The sequence below is a fragment of the Camarhynchus parvulus genome, chromosome 1, assembly GCF_901933205.1.
Source record: "Camarhynchus parvulus chromosome 1, STF_HiC, whole genome shotgun sequence".
Taxonomy (NCBI): domain Eukaryota; kingdom Metazoa; phylum Chordata; class Aves; order Passeriformes; family Thraupidae; genus Camarhynchus; species Camarhynchus parvulus.
The window spans coordinates 75,877,987-75,901,305 of NC_044571.1; the positions used below are offsets into that span (position 1 = coordinate 75,877,987).

The following is a 23,319-nucleotide window of genomic DNA, read 5'->3' on the forward strand; positions in this document are numbered from 1 at the left end:
AAACTAACTCACACAACACTCCAAACAAAAGTTCGCAGTTACGCCCGCCCGAATCGCTCTCCGCCGCCGGCTCCGCCCCTCCTGAGCCCGCCCGCACCGTATCCGAGCGAGGCAACCCGTGCTCGCAGCGCTCCTGCGCGCGGCCGCCCGCACCGCCTCCCGCCCGGGGCGCTGCGCGGCCCCCCGGACCCCGCTCCGCCCGCGGCCCCGGCCCGCACCGCACCGCCCCTCGCTCCGCGCCCGCCCGCGCCTCTCCCGCCCGCCGCCCGCCCGCCTGCTGCCGCCAACCAGAACTTTTTTTTCTCCCTAACTTCTATCCCAACTTCCAGGAGGCCGCTCCGCGAGTGGGTGGGGAGGGGCGGCCGCGCTTCGCTGCCCCCGGCCCGGAGGGGGCATCGGCCCGGGACCCCTCCCGCCCGTCCCCTCCCGCGATTTCTCCAGGTTCCGCAGAGCTTTCACCGACTGCAGAGCCTCCCCTGCAGTTACGCGTCGCGAGTCTGTAAAGCTGGCTCATAAAAATGACGAGACCTCTAGAGAAATACTTTTTATTAGATAAAACGGGTGAGGGAATGGGGGAAAAGGCCAAGAAAACAGCTTCAAGAACTATAAATACCGGAAAACTTTTGTCACTAACCACATAGTAACATCGGATTGAACGAGAAGCACTTCCGAGCACGTCATCAAGGAGTAGAACTTTCCTCGTCAGGAAACTATGCAATGTATACCTGAACCCAACAGAAAGAAGGCAACCTCCATTCTAAAACTGGGGACCAGACAGGTTTATAACTAGTTTGTAAATAGGCTTCCACCGAAACAGTGATACAGAATATTCACGTGTCGCTTGCAGGGATCCACAATCAAGTAGGCAAAAGTCTGTTGGTGGCTTTTGCTTGAAGGGTAACACAGGCCATTAGCATCCTGAGAGGAAGAAAAAAAACAAAACAGTATTAGGGACAATAGGGATATCTGTAAGAGAATTAATAAAATCTGAGGTTAATAATTTTGTTCCAGTTGTAACTGTTCATTGCGCAGCAAAATAGAACAAATACACCACAGTTTATTGAAACGATATATGTCCCCATGAGGATCCCAACACTACAAAATGCACCGTAATTCTGGCTGGATGTATCAAATAACCTTGAGGTAAATGTAATATTAATATAAAATGTAAAATTAAACATGTAATCATGTGTTTACACAATTAGAGCCTAAAATACAAATGATTAAATATAAAACAGGCCATCATATTTCCTTTGAAACAGAAAAATAATCACTTACTCTATATTAATACATAAAGCTGTTCCATCCATAATTTTTTTTTCACTTAACATTTGCTAATGCATCTGTTCAGGTTGCAATATTTGCATTTAAGCAAAACACTTATTACATATCACATTAACGACTTTGGACTATTATTGGAACCATTTTGTGTGCCACTCCTCAGAAAGGGTTTGAAGGAATTCTGGACACCTAGCTGCAAAATCCTGGTTCCGAAAAAAAATACATTCAGCTCAAAATCAGCAGGGGAACTGGGCTCTTCACGTTAACATCCTACGTCTGCACATGTCAATAAAAGCTTCAGTGTTGACAGAGCAGCACAGCTGGACACACTTCAAATCCAGTAGGGATCCAGCAACTAGATGGAGGGATTTTTAAAGCGTTGGGTTTTTTTATTTAGTTGGGGTTTTTTTATTTAGTGCTGTAATTGAACACGTGAAAGACCAATAAATGTGTAGCTGACACTTCCTTTCTTTTAAAACATGTAACAGTTTCCTCCTGCTCCCCAACACCTTTGTACAACAGTTGCAGAGATGTGGGTTCTGTTACACTTTTCCTGCTTGAGGTAAATTGCTACATTACATATATTGTTCATTTTCTCCAGGAAAATTTTAAACTCACGGACTACAGACTATTCCGGATTTCACATCTCTCGCATTCTTCTGTTGAAGCTGTCTTCCTTTGCATAAAATAATCTTTTTTTGGACCAAGGAAACATGAAAACTGTAACTCAGTGGTTAAGTCAATCAGCTGAGAAGGAAAAGAGCTGGGTCCCCCTTTCTGCACCAAGGACCATTTGTGAATTTTATCCTTTAGCTTTTACTGGCACCCCATTTTCTCCTGCTGTTTTGAAGAGAATGATTCGATTATCAGATGTTCTGGAGTCTTCCTTTGAGGGATTATTCAAACCCCTAAATCTTAAATTAAGCTAAGCACCTCATAAAAGCACTGTTTTAGACAGGTAGAGATTTGATAATGTTTATTCCCAGAATTTTCCAATGGCAGTCAAATGCCACAAGCTAGAAATAGCATTCTATTTTTAAGCAGCACAGCATACAAGCTCTGTAGCTCCAATTGTAAGATACCTAACTTTCTTCAGGTGTTTTCTAAGGATACACGTGTAACAAACACTGGATTCGCAACTGCAGTAAGGAGAGCAAATTTTAAGATTTTGCAGTGCTCAGCATCAAAAGGCCTTTTGACTTTGATCCAAAAATAACCTAAGCTCATGCATGTAACTGAAGAATAAAAAGTAAAAGACAAGATCAACATCAAGATGAGATTGGTAGTTAAACTCTTTTCCCATTGCTACCAAGGATCCCACTCCTGCAGTCTGTGTGGAATTGATGGATGGCGTTGAGGTTTTGACTGTTTAGAGGCAGTGTGAGCCCACTAAAAATTTGTTCAACAACTCAAGAACAAAAACAATGTAAGTTCTGGCGATGAGGCATTTCAAGCAATATACCTAACTTGGTATCAGGAAAATAATCAATATAACCTAATTAAAGGTTCTTAATTTTAATTAGCAAAAGAGGTCATAAAACCCCTAAAATGCTTGAGCATAAAGGCTCTGATATTTACATTCATGCATGTACACAAGTTAAGAATCATACCAATTCCATCTGCAGTGTGGACTTTGGTTCACACATGCAGGGGGTGTAATGATTGATTTACTGATGTTAGAGTAGGATAATTTTATTTTTTCTTTGTAGCAACACAGCTGATGATTTAAGAATACATATGCATAGCATAAAACAGAAATAAAAATACTGCAGAACATTTTCAAAACTGCATAATGTAATTGAAAATTTTTTAAAATAATTATTGAATAAACTTTGCATTATTCTGATTTCTAACACTGCCACAGTTTGGGTTCAGGTAAAGAAAGTTCTAAAATAACAGTGAGCACTCCAATACTTAAGCTGTAAAAGTATTTCATTATATGCAAAGCTCCAAAGCTCTCAAGGTTATGTGGAGTTCGACAGAGTACTTTGTCACAAGATCTAAAATTATTTCTCTTGTGATGCCCAGGTCTATCAGGTTTTGACGCTCAAGAGCTCTACAGACATTTGTAAGAAAGACCTCAACAAATTAGAGGGCTGGACAATCACCAGCCATATGGAGTTCAACAAGATAGAGTGCCAGATTCTGCACCTGGGACGGAGCAGCCCTGGATGTACAGACAGACTGAGGAATGAGATGCTGCAGAGCAGTGCTGCAGAGAGGGCCCTGGGGGTCCTGTCAATGACAAGTTGAACATGAGCCAGCAGTGCCATGGCAGCCAGGAGGGCCAACCCTGTCCTGGGGGCATCAGGCACAGTATGGACAACTGGGCAAGGGAGGGGATTTTCCTGCTCTGCTCTGCTCTGGGGCAGCCTCACCTCCAGAGCTGGGGGCAGTTCTGGGTGCCACCATATAAAAAAGACATTAAACTGGAGAGAGTGTCCAAAGGAGGGCAATGATGATGATGGTGAAGGGCCTTGACGGGAAATCATATGAGGAGTGGCTGAGGTCACTTGCTCTCTTCAGCCTGGAGGAGACTGATGGGAGAGCTCACTGCAGTCTGCAGCTTCCTGATGAGGGGAAGAGGAGGGGCAGGCCCTGATCTCTGCTCTGTGACAGGACCTGAGGCAACAGCATGAAGCTGAGTCAGGGGAGGTTTAGGTTAGACAGCAGGAAAAGGTTCTTCATCCAGACGGTGGCTGGGCACTGGAACAGGCTCCCCAGGGAAGTGGTCACAGCACCAGCCTGACAGAGGTCAAGAAATGTTTGGACAACACTCTCAGGCACGTGGTGTGACTCCTGGGGATGGTGCTGTGCAGGGCCAGGAGTTGGACTTGAGCAACCTCATGGGTCCCGTCTACCTCAGCATATTCTGTGATTGTGTGAACTATAACTTAGAACTTTGAAATATTTACATTTCTAATAGTGTGCGTTTTTAGATACTGTTTTAAATTGTGTTCAGCTGCACAAGTCACTTTTACAAGACCAACTTTTAAAAATTTATTTATTTAAAAAATTATTTATCTATTTACATCAGGCTAGGAGGGTATGTCCTTTTCTTCCAGATACAAACCAAGAAAACTTGGCTTAAAAACTGTCAGCTCAGCATAAGGATTATAATAACACTCTACAGTTATTTATCAAATGAAGTCAGAAACTAAATCCACTGCAGAAATTTAGTTATTCCTTAAGAGAAACTTTTCATCACAAACATAAGACATTTGTGTTCCAGTAAGTGTCCTTCCTGTAAGTGCCATATGGAGTGGAGTAGTTTTGATCCACATAGCCATCAAACAGACACACTATTTAAGCCTTTCTATTTTCTGAGAGAAAATTCTTCAGCATGTTCTTTAATAGAAACTGTAATTTCAGAGGTCTTCTTCACCTCACAAATTTTCAGAATGTGCAGTAATGCCCAATTTTCCTCCAAGGATACAAGGAGGACAGCCTGCTCGGCATTAACACTGGATCTTCTTTTGTCCATCTATTTTGTGTACAAAATTTGCTAAAGTTTGGTTGAGATTTTGTTTGTTTGTTGTTTTTTTTCTTTGTAGTACTGATGATATTTAATGTATGGCCAACACAGTTAGGGAACTCTTTAATGTCCATCTGCCTAAACACAGAAATCTGCAAAGTTCCCATCAATTGATTTAGAGGTGTGAAAGGAACAGTAATAACAGGAGAACATCCAGTTACCAGAGTTTTGCCTTTTTATTTTTATTACAGTTTGCAACCTAGCAGAAAGATAAATTTTGATACACCCATAAAGTGTTTATTTTCAAAAGCCTTTTATGAATCATACATAGTACTTAAAAGATGATGACCAACAGATGAACAACTGGGCTATTGGCAACTTGCAGGGAAGTTTGTGCAGTCTGAAATGACATCAGCTACTGCTGTTGAAAGTCAGTACATTATCTGACATTTAATTATCACATATTCTGGTTACTCAAGAAGAATTTGAAGTAGTTCATCCTACTGTAACAACTTAAATGACAGATATGCTGAATCTAGTAAACATGCCAGTTCTCAAACTTATCTTGATGGTAAATGTATGATTTTGCAAGGGAAAAAGACAGGAATGAGACTTAACAAGGGAGAGGAAAAGAGGTTAGCAGTCATCTCACTACCCCAGCCTTTTTGTATACTAAACTTCATGGCAGTCTTTACAGAACCAGATACAAGTTATTCATAAAACTCTAGCATAATTTCAAAAAACAGAACTATAGGAAGTCAAGAGTGCATCCTTCATCCTTACTGTTAACTCAAGTTTTATTATTATCTGAACTTTTCTTTTTTTTTTTTATTAACTAGTTTCTGGATGACTATTATGACTTCCACTGTAGTCCAGTAAATCTATTTTTAGTGTGCTACCAGAAAAAACTTTAGCTGGTGGTTACTAATGAAGAGTTAGTAAAGAGGATGAGAAACAGGATGAGATCAGAGAAAGAGTTCATGAATAAAAAAGTGACAACTATGTGAAATTAACTCATTACAATGGAATATTATATTTTCTTTGTGTAAAAGTAAATTAATTATGTTCATGTTATGTATATTATTGTAAAATCCCATATAAAAATTATCAATACTTACATATGCAGACACTCTGAAGACTGTGGAAATAACACGTATTTCTTTTGTTTCAGGGTTCTTTTGAACGCTGAAATACAGGGGTATAATACATACTTATTATATATCATAAGTACTGATAATTAGACTCTTTAATTTATTAAATTCATTCTAAACATATGCACTGTATCCTTGCTCAAATTTTATGAAGGTCAAATTTATAGCTAAAATTCAACTTATGTTATATTGAGCATGAAAAGTTATGTGGTCATTGTTAGTTAACATGCTTATTATAACATTTTACAGAAAAATATTGAATATACCTAGTAATCTGACTTGGTTTCACTGTTCTCAGCTACTAAATCACAGCAATATTACCCAGACCTAGATGATTCCAAATATAGAGTTTTCATTTTGATAGATATGAAAAATTATTCAGCTAAACATTTCTTAAAAATCTTTTCATATATTCTTTGAGAAAGAAACCTGCAAAGTGTAGTCTTAATACAGATTACAAGAAGTAGCAGCAGTACTGGTGAAGAAATACACTCTTTAGCTCACTTTTAGTTAGTACATAATTATAGTTTAGGTTTATTTTTTCTCCTTTGGAATTTTGTATATGTAGTCAGCTATGCAACTTGGGATGGGATTAATTCTGAGCTTTTATATTTCTAGACTGTTGTGAAGATTGCCATTTCTTTCATCACATTTACTAATAACACTGAATGTTATTGCAAAGAATCCAGGCATCTCAACCTATTTAAAGTATTTTAATATATCATTTTTCCTCAAGTCTGCTTTAAGTGATTCTTACATTTCTTCAGAAATTAAATAATGCAACTGCTATTAATTTATCTAATGTTGCAGATTCCCAGTTACATTAACTCACTGTGGAACAGCTGAGGCTTAAAACTTCCATACTTACACGCTTCCAAGAACTGCATATTTCAAAACCTGCCTTGTCACAAAGAGGATCCATTCCCAAGAAAGGTCCCAGTATAGACAAGTTACAAGAGGATGTATGAAACACAGCCCAGCTGAACACCACACCAGGTCCAAGCTGTGACAGCAGTCCCCTGTTACAAGTGCTTTGGCAAAGCTTCTTTTTGTAAGAACAAAGGAGCCCCAAATCAACCAACAGCACCTTTGTTGATTCGATCTCTGCAGCCAATAAAAGAGATTGACTCTCCAATTAATTGATTTCATCTGCAGAGTAATGACAGTCATGTTTGAACCTATACTATGAGGCTGATCTTGCCAGTGGTCAGTCAGTAATGAGGCTTTCTCAGAACTTTTTGTTGCATCTGACATGTTGACATACTCAACAGTGGATGAAGACAGAATTGCTGAAATCAGTAGTGACCCCAGTTGTGTGCCTTCCCACTCCTCCAGAGATGATTGCCTTCCCAGCAGGACAGCTCAGCTACCTCATGACTCAGCTTCTGAACCACTGCAGTTTACAGACCAGTGCATTAAGCCAAACTAACCCAGATGTCACTTTATGCTGACACACCAGGCTGTAACTGCAGCAGTTCAGAAACTCTTCAACCCTCTCTGTGGAAAGAGTGACAACTTTCAGAATAAGACATAGAGGATTAGTGGCATTATTGCCTTCTACCATATACCACCACGCCCAAAATCAACAGTTGTATTTAAATTACTCTGAATTCAGATTCTTCTGTCAGAAAACTATGCTATCAATTTCTGGTTTCTTAATTTTCATTATATATATATATATATATATATATTTATTTATTTATTTATTTATTTATTTTTAGGATACCAAAGTAAGAGTTGACAAAGAATAAGTCTTCCTATTTATTCCATGACCTTGAGAAATTTTCCCCTTGTGGTTAGCTTCCTGTAAGTAATTTTTCAAAATGTTTATTTTCAGTACTTTGGTTATTTTTTAAGGCAAAAATTTGTGTCTGTTAAAATCAGATGAGATTCTTCCTTTGCTGACTTGAAAGAAAACCAAGAGGTTGCCTTTGACAAGCTCATTTGCTCTATTTCTTTTTTCCCCTGAAAGGTTTTAGAAAAAAAACTATCTCATCCTTTTGAAGAGGATAGTATTTCCTTAAAAATAATGTTAATAGCCCCATGTTCTTTCAAATTGTTAACTTCTAAACTATTAATTGGATGTGGTAGTTCATCGTTTTAATGTGCATCTATTCTGTTTTTATGAAAAGAAAACATCCTCATGGTCTCTCTATTCACTTTGGGCTTTATTTATATCCTAACCTTACTGGCAATATTTTACTAGGCTTTCCAAACAATAAAAGAACAATGTAATGCTTTCACATACATTCATTCATTATGGGGAAAAGGGCATGGAGATGGAGATTAAGAAAGGAGAAGAAAACAATCACTACTACTTGCTACAGCAGCTGTCACCATGGAGAGACAGTCAGAAAAATCAGGGGTTAAGTACAGAGGACAAGATTTATCAACAGAGATTCATAGATTTTATTTTAATTAACGAGTTTTTGTTATGTAAATATATCCTTTAAATCAAAATACTACAACAAGGGATAGTGATTTGAAATTATTTAGGTTATACAGGATACAACACTAAACACTAGAATTTAGGATGGATTCAACTGATCACAAATGGGTTTGTAACAGACTACAAGTTGTGCATTACTTTTTTAGTAAGAATATATCATTCTTTTTGCAAAGAAAAAATGTCTGCCATTTAGTAGCTGTATTTGGAAGTCCCTAGCTTGCAAAATACCTAGAGTTGTTAATTTCAAAAAAATTATTGCATTCTCTCATAATAAAGCAATGCACATAAAAATGCTTTAATAAAATGAAACCTCAAAACTTTTGACACTATTTTGAATGCTAGTGCCTTGGAGTATACTTAGGTATACTTGGCCATACTCAGGTATGGCCAGGAAAAACAAGCTGTAATAAAGGTAAGTAGGGAAAAGCTCATTAACAGGTCTGCTGCTCCCTGCAGTAAAGGCACTTATGTGGAACTCTTCATGCCAAGGCTCTTGCCCATGAGGAATACTGTAACAGGACTAAACAGTGGCAGTTTATATATCCATAAGCTTACTGTTATTAGACTGAATTCATCTGTGGCAGCTAATTTTTCAATGCACATCATCAGCCAGCAGCTAATAATTATTGAAGCATTCATTTGTTTATTTACCAAGCCTTCTGGTCCTCAAACATAAAAATTAAACCTTAAGGACAGTACAGTTTACAGATTTTTTAATACTACGAAAAGTTTTTAATATCACTTTATAAAGAGTAGAAAGTGTCCAATGCACCTGTAATCCAAAATACAATGAAAACACACAGAAGATAGCAGTCTAAAAAAAGAATTTAAACAAAACTTGGATTCAATAGGAATTTGAGGGTGAACTTTTTGGTAAAGAGAATTTAAGAGATTACTACTATAATCAGCAATCTTTTACTGAAAATAAGAGGCTATAAGAAAGTAATTTTAATTGCTTTATTTTCGGGTGTAACTTGTGCACGAATGAAGTAACACAGTGGCCAGAAATTAGAAATTAAGTCAAGACTGTCATTAGCATCCCTATTCAGAGCCTGTCACTGCCTTTTTCTTTCTTAACACAGTGGAAATAAAACAGAAGCATAATTTTGGATAAACTGGGAGCAGGGGGAAATGAGAACAAGAAAAAGACAACCGTGATTTAGAAGGGGGAGGAAAGGTCTGAAATGTCAAGATTAAAAGCTTTTCTCATGGGACTGACAAAGAACTCAATACCAAAGGAGAAAGATAAAAGATTCAGTGAAATGCTAAGTTTTATTTTCAGCTGGTAACCAGTGCTAACACCAGCTCCTCTGGCAGTGAGAAACCAGCAGACATTTACAGGCAACAGAGAGACACATGGTAGACAAATTCGGAAGATCAGTTACATCACTTGAAAACTTGGGAGGATAGAAAGCAATCTGCCAACTGGCAAAAAAAAAACCAAAACAAAAAAAAAAAACCCAAGCAGCACAGGAATATACACTTGAAATATTTTCTCCTAAATATTTTATAAAGGACAGAAACAGCACACAAGAGGAAAATACAAAGGGCTAATAGGGAACAGGCTGAGGATACAGAAAAGGTAAACTTTGAAAGCACGATGAAATTGTGGGGGGATCTTGGCAGAGGCTTTTTTTCTGTTTTAAGTAATAAGAACTATTTTACATGCCTATCAAATTTTACAGCATGAAAAGGAAAAAGAATGGAAAGAGGTTTAAGGAGATAGGGAGGTCAAGAAAATGAGTGGCTTAGAACAGAACTTGAACATGTTTAGGATAAAACAACTCAACAGCAAAGGGGAGCAGAAAAGTGAAGGAACTGATTGGATTTCACTTTGTCCTAGATAAATTCAACAACAGAAGAGCAGAAACAGCTGCAGTCAATGCAGAGTCACCTATGGCCCAGGACTGAAGGAACAAGCAGCTTGATTCAAGTGCAGAATGAACAATATAAAAGAAAAGGGAGGGTAGAGTTAAATATTGATGGATCCTTTTATGTCAGATGCTGTGTTTCTGAAGAACTCACTTGATTCTCATCTATGTATGAGATGAAAATACCAAAACTACTCATACTAACAAAAATTTTAGTAGTATCTTATACAATCCTTATATTCCCATTAGCTTAACTAAGAATGAGTCTGTATAACCAATAACTGCATTCCATTTCCCAGCAACCAGAACATAAGAAGTTTTGTCAATCAGAGAAGTCAGCATATGGATATATCAAAGCAGGGTGAAAATTGGGGTTTTAGTCTGAATCTAAACCTTTGATCAATTACATCTAATCTCAGTGGGGAAAAAAAAACCTCACATAAAGTTCCAAACGATTCCATACACCAAACCTGATAAAAAAAATGTGTGTTAGTTCACTCTGTCATAACAGCAAGATTCTATCACCCTTAACCTTACACAGTGAGAAGTGTATTTGCAGACCTAGGAAGACCAAAATCCAACTATATTTAAAAAAATTAAAAATCAGCAGGGATAAAAAATATATGGAACTAAAAGTTTCAACTAATTATTTCAATTTTTAAATCCTAAATTAAAAGCAGTCTAATTGAAAGTAGCGCAAGATCATACAGGCAAGACTTAATTGTTGATATTTTACCAATGGCAGTGGGAACAGTCTGTTTCCAGTACTGTGCCATGTTTTCAGCAGATGATTGTGGAAAAAAAAGTATCTTTAAATTGGGAATGACTTATAGTATGTGAATGTCCATAATTGTAATATAAAAAATGTTATTATGTAGGACTGATGCAATTAAAATTGCTTATATTTTGCCACAGAACTACTGCGATTGTTCCATGGTATTTGATTGTTGGACACAAATAAGCTTGCAAGCGGATTAAATAACAGTCCCATTTTTGAAGCAGTAACATACAATAAATTTACACAAATCAACACTAAGTGTCTATGGATAGTACACGTACACAGCTGTACAAAAAGTGAGTAACACTTACCTCACCAAGTCTTTATAAAAAGCTTTTGTAGTTTCTAAGTATGGTTCAACTGAATCTTCAAACTGGCAAAGAGTTCCTCCAATGCAAAAATGTTTAAAAAGACAGAACAGAAATTCCTCGCGATCCAATTGAGTGAATAAGTCATAATGGTCCGAATCCTCCAGAAGCAAGACCTTGTGGAACAAGGAAAAAACAAGGAAGTCAAATTGATAAAAATTTATTTACGATTCAGTTTATAAATAATGCAGCTAGTATGCTGTATGGTACACAGAAGTTATGTCCATCTAAAATATATAGATGAGGGATGGAAATATGTATTTCTAAATCCTTTTTCCATTGATGCAATTAGGTTCAAAATTCTTACATTTAATATAAAGCAGAATCACTGTCAGATTTATGCCCAAAAGACACGAAGGAATATTTTTCAAGTCTGGTTATTTCACTGGTTAATTATATGTCATGCTAGTGTAACAAACAATCTGAAAATAATCTACCTATATTTGATATGTCAATTGCTGTTAATCAATGGGGTAACTGTTTTTGGTAACATTTGCTTTTTCATTTTTAAATTGACACAGTTATTTCACATTTGTAAAGGAATTCTAGGATCTCCCAGAGGAAATCACTCAAACTCCCATCATTCTTTATTGCAGACTCCAGTGAGCCCTGATCTGTAGCCAGGATTAGCCAGACGTGCATCCAGCTGCCTCCATGCATGTCACCTGCCTTTTGCTGAGATATTATGTGAACACAGAGGACTTGCTAGATTAGTGTCAACACTGGTTCGTGTAAATGTGGACAGGAATTGTAACTCACAATGGCTATAAGACACTTGAGTCATGTCAGCCAAACTGCAGATGCCAGCCCAGGCAAAGAGGTCAAAGTTAGACATGAGCCCACTGCTCTCTGGCCCTCTTTATAACAAAACTACACAACCTGAGTAAAAAAGGGTCAGGGCAACAACTGTTCTGGATGGCCACCTCATACATATCCCAACCTCCTTGGCTGAAACTAGAGAAGACATGGCAGGTAGGAAAGAAACATGGAGTCTTGCAGCCAAGGGCTATCCTCTGACACCAGGAGACAGTTTTGGTGCCCTCTACAGTCTTCTGTCCTAGAGCCCTTACTAATTCATTTGAAATTTTGAAGTCATTCCTGGATTTTGACTTATTCCTTCTGCTCTCTTAGGAGTAGGAATCACCTTTGCTTCAAACCAATGTTAAACCCTTAACTTGCAAATGCTGACACACACATCATTTCCACAGGAAGGAAACTGGGAAGACACTGAAACCCCAACAATCTCTAATTTTAAATGTTGCATCTAACCTTCCTACATACAATATATTTAATTTTCAGAAAACATTTCAAATGTACACAACTTATAGATAAATACACAGTATTTTGGACTGCTAGGCTACAAACTACATCTGAAATTCAAACATGAGCTTGAGTTCTCACCTTTTCCCAGAACTTTACAAGACAGACCAGTATTTCAGGCCACATCCTGTAACCAGTGTCACTGGTTCAAATACATTGCCTTCAAAGGATTTGCCAAGTGCAAATGAGTGCAACTCTATAATTATTTAGTACTTATGTTGATTATATATACAAGGAAGAGCAAAATCCAGTTCTCCCACACTATGCTTTGCTAATGCTATACAAACATAAGTTTAAAAATGGTTTTAGCTTATGAAGTCAAAAGAAACACAGTAAAGACATACATTGATTAAAAGGGTGCCACTGTTAGAGATTCTTTTTCAGATAATCTGCTTTCTGACACTTCCACTAGAGTATAACAAACAGTTTCACATTGCAGGCCTGCTCAGGAGTTGTATTTAGTAATTTTCCAGTATTATAGTGAAAAAAAATTTCCTCTCCCATAGTTCCTCTTGCTTTAGAGAAAATGTATTAAGATGGCTTTCTTTAAATGCCTTCAGATATTATATGATCAGCATTCCTGTCTAGGAACGCTTCAGGATGTAGCTATTGAATACATTCAATTCCATCCACTACCTGTAAGGCTGGGTGCACCTACAGCTCTGAGTATCACAGCACCTTCTTTTAGACCCTTCGTTTCCTCCTCCTAAGCAAATGAGCAGCTGCATTTCCCCACACACCCCCCAGAATTGAGTGCCTGAGACATAGGTGGGTAGAAGAAGGCTTTACCTTTTTTTCCCACCTAAAAATGAAAGAGGGCTCACCTGGAAAACAAGCAATTTCTTTTACATATTCAGGCACTGTAGTGCCTCAGTTGTTTGTAAACCATGGCTACTGATGCCTGTTTTTATTACTGTCAGGAAAAAAAACCAAACAACCTGAAAAGGTGCCCATATAGCACCTAATAGATTAGGAAAAATTATAATAAATTATTCATTACTATACCGACCTTCCTTAATTCATCAGAGATAAGAATATCGTCATAATAGTCATCATAACATTTCACAATAGTTCCAGTTTCTCTAACAATTCCTTCAGAGTACAGCCGATCAAAAAATGACATGGAAATCTGTGTACAGGGTACCACTGTAGCTTCAATTTTTGTCACTTTGGAACCTGAAAGATATAGGAAGCTGGTTGCATGTTTCAAGCTTTTAAAAAATACACACATCATGTAAGTATGACTCAATCACAGAGTCCTTCAAAAAAAAAAAAAACCAAAACAAAACAAAAAAAAAACCCAGCAAAACAAAGCTAAGAAGGAAATATTAAATTCATCTGAATACTACTTCCATTAAGGCTCATGTGTCTGCTCCCCCTGTTGGTAAATACCATCAACCGAAACTAGGGATAGATGGAACACCGTGTGAACCCAGCATTGCATTAGATCACACCCTTAGAAAATCATATTCCACAGCTTAAGCCTTAAAGCATAGGAGGACGTATGCCAAATTTGGCATGATGAAGTACGGAAGTCAATAACTGCTAACAGCATCCCACAAAGTAAAAACCAAAATGAACATGGCCTCGAAGAATTTTTGATTTGTTAAGTATTATATTGAACTTTTAAAAAAGTTATTTTGTAGCCACTGTAGGCTTTATTAAGCAGCTATTTCAGAAGATGAAAGAGGTGCTATCAGCACTTCCTGCATGAATCTGGAGTAGTACCTTTGTAATCATTAAATGCAGAATATATTTTTCTATCATTTTTTTCCCTTTGCTTGCAGATCATCCAAGGCTGGATCCTGTTGCTCACAGACATCTAGTGCCATTTGAGATGCCTGCCCTACAGCATTTTCCTTTAAGAGGTATCAGTCCATAAGGGCACATATCTTCCCTATCTACAAATCTGTCTGCGTGGTGTTGGATAACTTATGGCATCTCAAACAGCATTAGGCTCCATGTTTAAGAAGCTTTGGACTCAGCCCAGTTCTGTCTGCTCTCTGCAGTCCAAGTGTTCAGCCCAAATGTTAGGACATGTTCTCCACCCATCTCCAGGTCTGCCTGAACAACCTTCAAAGTGCTTCTGAACAGGAGAGGGGAGGAGAGCACAAGTGAGTATTCAGCACAAGGGCACTGTGTCTCAACACAACATTCACAACATTCCAGCTGTCCATGAGTTTATTCTTATCTCTTCTCTGTAGGTTCCCTTGATGGGAGACTGGCCAGCAACATCACAGTATCTAAAGGCTTTTTACCTTTTATACAATTAAAGATAAAATTCAGTGCTGTCCTGACAAGCTGACCTAAAGGATCACTAAGCAATACTCTTCAGGAAATGTACAAATTTGCCTCTACATTACAGTATTTCAGGACCAGAAACATGCCAGAAAGGGATGCATGAACCATGACACTTCCAAGAGCACCTATCATTTCATTCCAATCCTAATATTTGTAAGCACAGCATAAAGTAAATTTTCTCTTGCCCACACCTGCAGAAAACCTTGGGATTTCTGCCATATACTATTACATAGAGACTACTTATTCATAGGTTAAGTAGGGCTGACATTTGAATACCTAAACCTGGGTAAACTGTACCACCCAATCAATCAATACCAGGAAAAAAATAATGAGAAATTATAAATTGATAGCTGAAAATATGCCTACTTAAGCTAAAATACTGACAGGAAATTTTAAAATTATTTTATTGGACCATTGTGATCTCAAGAAAATCTGTTAAAGACAAAAGTACAGCATTAATTGCTTGGGTTCCTGTCTACCGACAATGGTTATGAAAAAGGGCACCTTTTGTTAAAGAATAAAAGGTTTAGTACCTTCACCTACCTGTACAGATAGTGACTATACAAAATAATCATATTACATAACCAAGAACAAGTCAGAAAAATAATGAATTACAGCTTTACAATCTATGCAAAAAACCCAAACTGATTTATATTTATTTATTTGTACTTCCTCCCACCCCCTCACTTCCAGTTTCCTCTAGTTCTCCAGCTCCCTTTCACAGGTATTGAATTTTTATTTTATAAGGGATTTATTATGAGACAAATCAGCTTTTGTCACATTAATTATTTTAAAATTAACATTAAAACCTGAGTTGACTAACAAACATCAGATGTTAAGTGACTTGAGAAAAGTGAAAGATACAATTACTGAGCTAAAAGTACAGGAAATTTAGATATTTATAGGCTTTAAGTTATAAGGATTTTATTGGTGGAAGGGAAGGAGACTTCTGCTCTGAAAAAAAGGTTTTATGAAAACTTTAATAATGAAAAAAAAAATCAAGAGCTTTGTAATTTATTCAGTAGTTCAGAAAACCAAACCACACATGGAAAAGTTTAAATATACTGGAAGGTCCTACTCTCTATTTGAGAGGCGAGATTTGAAATTCAAAATTTCCTGGACAAGAATGATAGGTTTTAAGAACACTATAAAAGTAAGCAGTGAAAAAGGAAGAAGAAATGCCTTGACAACTCTACAAGTGGAAAACAAAGAGCTGAGAAATCCTGAAACAGCTTCAGCTTATTATAACAGCCAGCTCTGGAGTATCTATAAAATGCTCCCAGAATACTTTTAAATTAACACATCACATATCTAGTATGGGGCAGATAAACCCTGGATTGGGTATATTTAGAATTCCTCCAAAATCTAAGGAAGTTTTTTATGTCAGAAAAATATCTTGTTACTTACTATTTACAAAACAGTTTATATGTAATGCAAGTTCAGTGCTCAGTATTAAAAAGATATGGTATTTCAAAAGTAAAAGGTGTAGGTTGATGATTTATGGTTTCATATGACATCTAAAATTCTTTGCAAATTACAACCTATAATAGTAGTTTTAAAATTGCTGATTTAATATTCCAGATTTGAAGACCCCATTCTAAAGACAGAAATTGTTGAAGCTTCAAGTACATATGGCAACTCAAGAATCCTTTTTTAGGCAAATCCTAATATTTTATTTGCACAAATAGATGGCAACTGTACCCCTTTGAAGATAAACTTTCAAGCGTTAATTGAGCTTAAGCAGATACAGTGCTGCCTCCCTAAGACTGCTGACAGGTGCAAGGCCAGCGATGTATCCAGGGAAAAACGACTATTTAGTTCTCATTGCAGCTATTTAAAAAACACAAGACTCAATACAAAAATGGGTATGCATCAAATTTGCTCCTTTTGCTGCTTCTATTTTTGAATTATCAGAGTAACAGATGGATAGATGGCTTAAAGTACATCAGAAATATCTGATACTCTGACATGCAGCCAGAACAAGGTGAAAAAATATCCCTATTAGGAAAATTGCTCTACAGGCAAAAAAATTTGGTGTGAGACTAGGTCATTAAGTATTTTTCTGATCAGAGGAAGCAGACTAGAGAATACCCTTGTGTATCATTTACCTAAAATGTTTTATTTCAAGCAATGTCGAAGCTGAAGTCCTTGAAACAATGTATTATTGTGGAATCCCACCAGAACAAAAAACATAAGTAAAAAGGTGAGAGGAGACCACAGCCTTAAAAAAGAAAAAAAATATTATGAAAACAAACACTACTGTAATGTTTTTTAAATTTCCTTTATAATGCTGACATCTTTCTGTGAGTCCATAAATACTTTCTGCCCAGTCTCGTGGAGGGCAGGTGTAGGGAATTTTCTGTGGATCTATCTAACCCCCCCTATATTATGCATTCAAACTATCTCCTCCATTAAAATAAAAACCAAAAAAAAACCAAAAAAAGACCAAAACAACAAAAAAAAAAACCAAAAACAAAAAAAAAAACCACCCCACAAACCACCAAAACAAAACAAAACAAAACAAAAAAACAAAAACAAAAAAAAAACCCTAACATTTTTGTTTGTAACAGAATTAATGTAGTATTTGAATCAATGTAGACTATGTATTTTCTTCAGATTTTCCAAAAGGCAAAATAAGCATGTTTCCAGTATTTTTAACAACAGGTATGTTGTTTTAAAGTTACTCCACAGTGATAGCAAATGGTATATCTGGATTAATGTATCAGTGTGCCTGAAGAAGAAAATACTAGAAGATCATTTCTACCTCCTCCCACTCACAGCTAATTCTTACTATATTTTAAAAAAATGCACATGAAGACTAAGTATAGAAAAATGTGCCAACATTCCTCACCAAAAATAGGCAAAGAATGGGAAGATGAAATTTTAAGAGCAAACAGGGTATACCAGCTGTTCAGGATTTAGAAAGGGAACTCTTCCAGTCCTTGGGACAAAATGCTTCACTTCTGTGCAGAGGAAGATTGAGCAGAACCAAGAGTTAAGCTGGGTTACTTGGCAAGAGACCCTCCACTCTTAACACAAGGTATGTAACCTGCTGACCTCCACTACAGGGACTGTCAAGTTTCAGACTACACAGATAGCCTAAAACAAATCCTGTCTAATGCAAGAAAAGGTTTACTACTGGCTTAAAATACATCTATTTTCTTTCTGCTTGCCAGAGAAAGAGGCACCTGAAGGGGTACTTGACAGATTTTTTGCATTTTATATATATATTTCAATGGTTTTAACAGTTGGGTGAAGTGTTTGGAAAATGGATTTTTGCTGACAAAAAAGTGGCAATGTCTAGTGTCATTGTATATACTGGGAAAGACCTATGCCAATTCCAGAGAGCTGAAATGGAAAAGCTAGAAAATTCCCAAAGCTCAGTTAAATATTTACACACAGTAATATTTGCAGACAAACCAAAAGAAACGAGGGCTTCCCACTACCCTCTTCTAAGATACTACTAATAGGGAAAATCACTTTGGCAATATCAGAGATCACATTATGCATAAAACACCATTACATTATCACATGCAATTGCCACGAATTTTTGTGTGCAATTTCAAAGTGGAGCCACAAATTTGCTGTTTGCTTTTGGCCTTCCTGCTTTAGTGTCTCATCTGCATATAAGGACCTAATGGAGTGTGTTCAGAAGTTTCTGATATGGCAACAAAGTTAAGTGACCCTCATGGCATGGTTGCAAGCGGAGCAACCTGTCCCATGGGGCTCTTCGGGGTCTCCATCACCACGGCTGTAGAGACAGCAGATTTATACAAGCTCAGGGTGTGCTCTACCAACCCTCTGCTCTCAATTTTTATTTGTAACACATCATACTTTCATTTTCATCAACTTTCATTTGTAACAATCATCTCAGACCTGCCCCAAGTCAGGCTGCAAGTCTGCCCTTCTCTAATATTTGCAAATGTTATCTGCATAAGGTACTATTGTAATTCCACAAATAATGCCGTTGTTTATGTCTGGATACATGATCAGGTCAACTGGATGCTACAAACCCATTTATAAACAGCTTCAGGTGCTTGATGTATGGAACAATGCAGGGGTCAAAAGAAAAAAAGGCATCAAAAGGTGACAATTTCGTTATTTTATTCTAGAAGTATAATCTCTCCCTATTACTGAGTAAAAGAAATAATTCTTTAAGATATTTCAACTAGCTGAAAGCACACATATATGAACTGTCATTATGGTAAATTAGAGCAAAATCATTAAAATACAGACTTTTTTATTTAAGATTAATTTATTCTAAATTTACCCAATGTAGTCCATTGTCCTGAAGCTGACAGCAACTTTAAACTGGAGTTCACACTTTGATCATTAAAAAATGCCTATAATATTCAAATAAGAGAATACAAGTTAATGAAATTAAACAGAAAATCATCATTTATAGTGCCTTGGATACTTTCAATCCAAATTATAAGGCTCCAATTAGTACGTAGATCCCATATGATCTACCAGTTTGTGTACTAAATATCACACCACCAAATCTATCAGTTTGTAACTCAGTGTAGCCAGTGTCTTTTATACAGAGAAGATCTCTTCAGGTGCATATTTTTATATGTAGTATTCAATTTTTAAAATAAAACAGTTTTAGTCCAAGAACACACAAAAATGTATGAAATTCATGGAGGTACAAAAAACAGAGGATGAAAGTCTTATCTCTGCATACAATGTCGTTGAAGTTAAAAATGAAATGCCAAGTATGATTTTAAAATTTACTCTTTTAAAATAAATTTGAAGCTTGGAGAAATGTAGAGATACACAAAAATTATTAAACAGATACAGAGTAAGATCTGAAGAATTCAACTTATTGATTTATCAATTAAAAGAAGGAGACATCCATAGTAATGTTGATAGCTGACAAGTTTCCATGATAGATAAACCAACTAAGAAAACCCACACTTACAGAGTGAATAATTACTGAAGAAACTGTGAAGAAAATGAAATTATGGATCTTTCAGTTTCTGGATCACTAAATTTCTTTATCACCCCTCTGGGATACAGAGAGATCAGATATAACATGTAATGGTCCTTTTTTCCCCAATTACTTCACAGCTCTTTAGATTTCATAACTTTACAGCAATATCTTTACATTTTTAATTCAAAAGAGACAAGCATTGAGAGGGTAAATGGGTACTCTGTAAACTTCAATAATTTGAAATGTTTATCAGTGGAAGATGAAATAAATATTGGTGCATCTCTATGTGAATTTCTTTAAGATATAAAGAGGCTGAATTCTTTATCCAGGATAACAATATAAAGTAGACATATAAAATATCAAAGAGTTGTTTTTAAAACAACAGATGTAAAAATCACATAGTTCTTAAAACCACAGGTTTGGGGTTTTTTCTGTCTGCAAACAGATGAAGAGATTTGACTTTGCAGACAACAGAAATGGAGGACACAAAATCAGCAAGTGATTTGAGTCTCAAAAAGCTGGGAGTTCAAAATTCTAGTATAAAGCAATGGCATTCAATAAATTTCAAAAGTTCTATTTCCAGATATGTGGTGCACACGCACATCTAATTGCACTGTGAATTTACTGTGAGAAATTTACTGATAGGTGTGTGTACACTGTTTGAAGTCTCACACTAGGTGGACTTCTCAACACAAAACCCTGCAGCCAACATCAGCATCTAGTTCAGATTTCCATTCTTGGGAATCCTGAAAGGCTAAATTGTTCCCTCTTAAAGCAGAGTAACATTAGTACAGACTAAAATATTTTTACTGGACAGTACAATTAACCCACAAAGCAGCGACTTGAGCACCACACCTTTCAAGGAGACAGTGAGCAGGCCAATAGCATACAACACTGCTAATGTTGAATATAATTTCATGGTGGAGGGGCGGGAGGAGGGGGAGAATCAACTTAAAATACAAAGTATTTAGAACTACCATAAGAAACTCATCCTTTTGATAGGGCTTAAACTGCTGGTCAAAACTGAACGCTTGTGCTGTGATCCTGCCTTGCATGGACCTGAAATGGAAAAATGAGATTAAATATTCTGAATACACATAATGTCCTATTCCGACCGATTATACTTTGTTTTTTCACACCCATTCTCAGTTACAAGCGCCTCCAACCCTTCGTTGGAGGGCTCGGGCTGCGGGGGAGCCCCGCTGCGAAACTGAAATAGATCTCGGCTCGCTGTGGGAGGCCAGACACACGCCTCACACCTCAGAAAGCGTGATTTGCCTGCCTAGAAAATACCAAGGGGACTTCAAATTAAGGGGTTGGGGGGAATAAATGAATAAAAAAAATAAAAATAAAAGAGAGGCGGACCCGCAGCCACCGGAGCGGGCGTCCTGCGGGCGCGGCAATGGCTCCAGCCCTCAGCACGGCCCGCCTGTTCCCCGCCGCCCCCAGACAGAGGCATCGCACAGCGGGCGTTCCCCCCACCATTTGAGGAGCCGGTCCGCGATGTCCCTGTCCTGCAGGCAGGAGAAGGTTTTCTGCGGCAGCGCTCGGAACACGACCTGCCCGGCGCCGCGCCCGTCCTCCGCGGACATCTTGCCGCGGCCCCGCCGTTGCCGCGGAGACGGCGCCGCTCCGGCGCGGAGCCCGGCCCCGCTCCCCAGCGTTCCGCCGCCCGTGAGGGCCGGCCGACTCGGCTGTGCCCCTTCTCTTCGTTGTTTGCCTACAAAATCCCTTAATTCAACACCAGCCTTATCCCCTCTGCCCTCTCTCTCTGTCTCTGCGCCAGGAAAACTCAGGCTTGCCCAGCAGACCGAGGCAGGGGCTGCCATTGCTGCCTTCGCCGAGGCCACACGAGCGCCGAAACACCAAAACTAACTAGGGAAAGGCCAAAGTTATGAATTATGAGCTTCTAGGGAATCAGGGCTGCTGCTTGCTTCCCAGGATGCAAAGCCATTTGGGAACAGCAAAGCCGTGCTTTCAAACTCTTCCCAGTCGAAATTAAAGGAAAGACCATTGTTTTTTCAGGAAATTATTTCCTCAAGTCTAGTAAAGCAAGGGACACCTTGCACAGGTTGGGGAATTTCCTGGCCTTTGCAGGGAAAGCAGAGAGAAATTAAGGCTGCTGCACATCTCATGCTATTTCCTTCAGCAGCCTACCCCCTCCAAAGCCTGTGCTTGCTTAGCCACAAATTTCCGAAACTGCAATTTTCCCATTAATCTATTGCTCAGGCTTAGCAGCATTCCCACATCTAAGAAGTCTGGCAGTGCTTCTATTGGTTTCTAATTATTAAAAAAAAAAACCAAAACAAAACAAAACAAAAAAAAAACTAAAAAAAATACTAAAAAATTAAGCTGGCCCACATCTTTGATTAGAAGTCAAAACTACCGGCACACATTGCCTGGTCTCATCAGCCTCTAAAAGGCTCTCAAAGATTTAATTTGTGAGACGTTCATCAAACAGGCTTGTACCAAAGGAATTCAGAAGAAATTGACATCATAAACCTGTTAAGAGGCCCTGTTTTAGCACAGTTTCAGCAGAATTAATTGCGCACCACATACTCACTAGATTTTCTAACAGTGCAGTGGGCTGCAGTTCAGCAGACCAAGTTGCTGTATAGCAGTTATGTATGTGAGATTTAAGGAGCTATTCCCCTATATTTTCTCTATTCTGTTTTCTCCATTCTGTTTTCTCCAAGTGTTTTGCAACACTTTTCTGTGTTTTTTTTTTCCCTAATAAATTTTGCTCACACCTAAGCAATGAAGGAAAATAAAGCTATGGTATACTTCAAGATGTTCAAATGGTTAAAGATTTTTTAGTGGTAACTCAAGAGGGGATAAAGAAAAAGTGTGCCTTTCTTCTCAGTGTTTAAATATAATGTAAAGAGGTAGCCTGTGATACAAATTATTATAACCTTCTTCTCAACTAGTCTCCACCTACTCCAGCACTACCCTGTCTGTTAAATTCCTCTTGCCACTAATATTATTAGCCGGTGATTAAATAGCCAAAGTGAAAGAACTGGTTTGGGCAGGGAGTGATGTGTAGCAACAACTACCAAATACATAAATTCTTAATTTCAAGTTGTGTGAACTCAAATGCAGGATTTAAAAGCCAAACAAACAAAAGACTGAAACTTTAAGTTTTTATGGAAAAAATCCTACTGACTTTAGTGAGGATTTTATCTGATTAAAGTGTTGAATCAACTAGCATATGCTCAAAACCCCACAGAAATCTAGAGTGTTTAAACACTCTGATGAATCAGGAGTAAGGAAATGAGCAAGGACTTCAGCACTGGCCCAGAGGGATCAGGACAGGAAACTCTAAACTATGGAATTAATTTCTTTAATGTTGTGCCATTTACCTATCATAGATTATGATTCAGTAGTTCCAGTTT

General features: G+C 37.8%; 1 protein-coding gene across 1 annotated transcript; it reads right to left on the reverse strand.

The window, feature by feature from the left end:
• Positions 1-529: 529 nt before the first annotated feature.
• Positions 530-21,553, reverse strand: CFAP300 (cilia and flagella associated protein 300). Its single transcript, XM_030953660.1, has 7 exons — positions 21,410-21,553; positions 20,905-20,986; positions 19,265-19,337; positions 13,703-13,869; positions 11,317-11,489; positions 5,875-5,941; positions 530-918 (listed from the first exon to the last, which is right to left on the reverse strand). The coding sequence occupies exons 1-7, from the start codon at positions 21,517-21,519 to the stop codon at positions 787-789; spliced, it is 804 nt and encodes a 267-aa protein (XP_030809520.1). The 5' UTR covers positions 21,520-21,553; the 3' UTR covers positions 530-786.
• Positions 21,554-23,319: the final 1,766 nt, after the last annotated feature.

Coding starts and splice junctions, on each gene's coding strand:
- CFAP300 (XM_030953660.1), bottom strand. CDS start 21,519: ATGTCCGCGGAGGACGGGCGCGGCGCCGGGCAGGTCGTGTTCCGAGCG. Junction 20,987..21,409: donor GCGGACCGGCTCCTCAAATG/GTGGGGGGAACG, acceptor TTTCCATTTCAG/GTCCATGCAAGGCAGGATCA. Junction 919..5,874: donor TCTTCAGAGTGTCTGCATAT/GTAAGTATTGAT, acceptor TCTTCCTCTCAG/GATGCTAATGGCCTGTGTTA.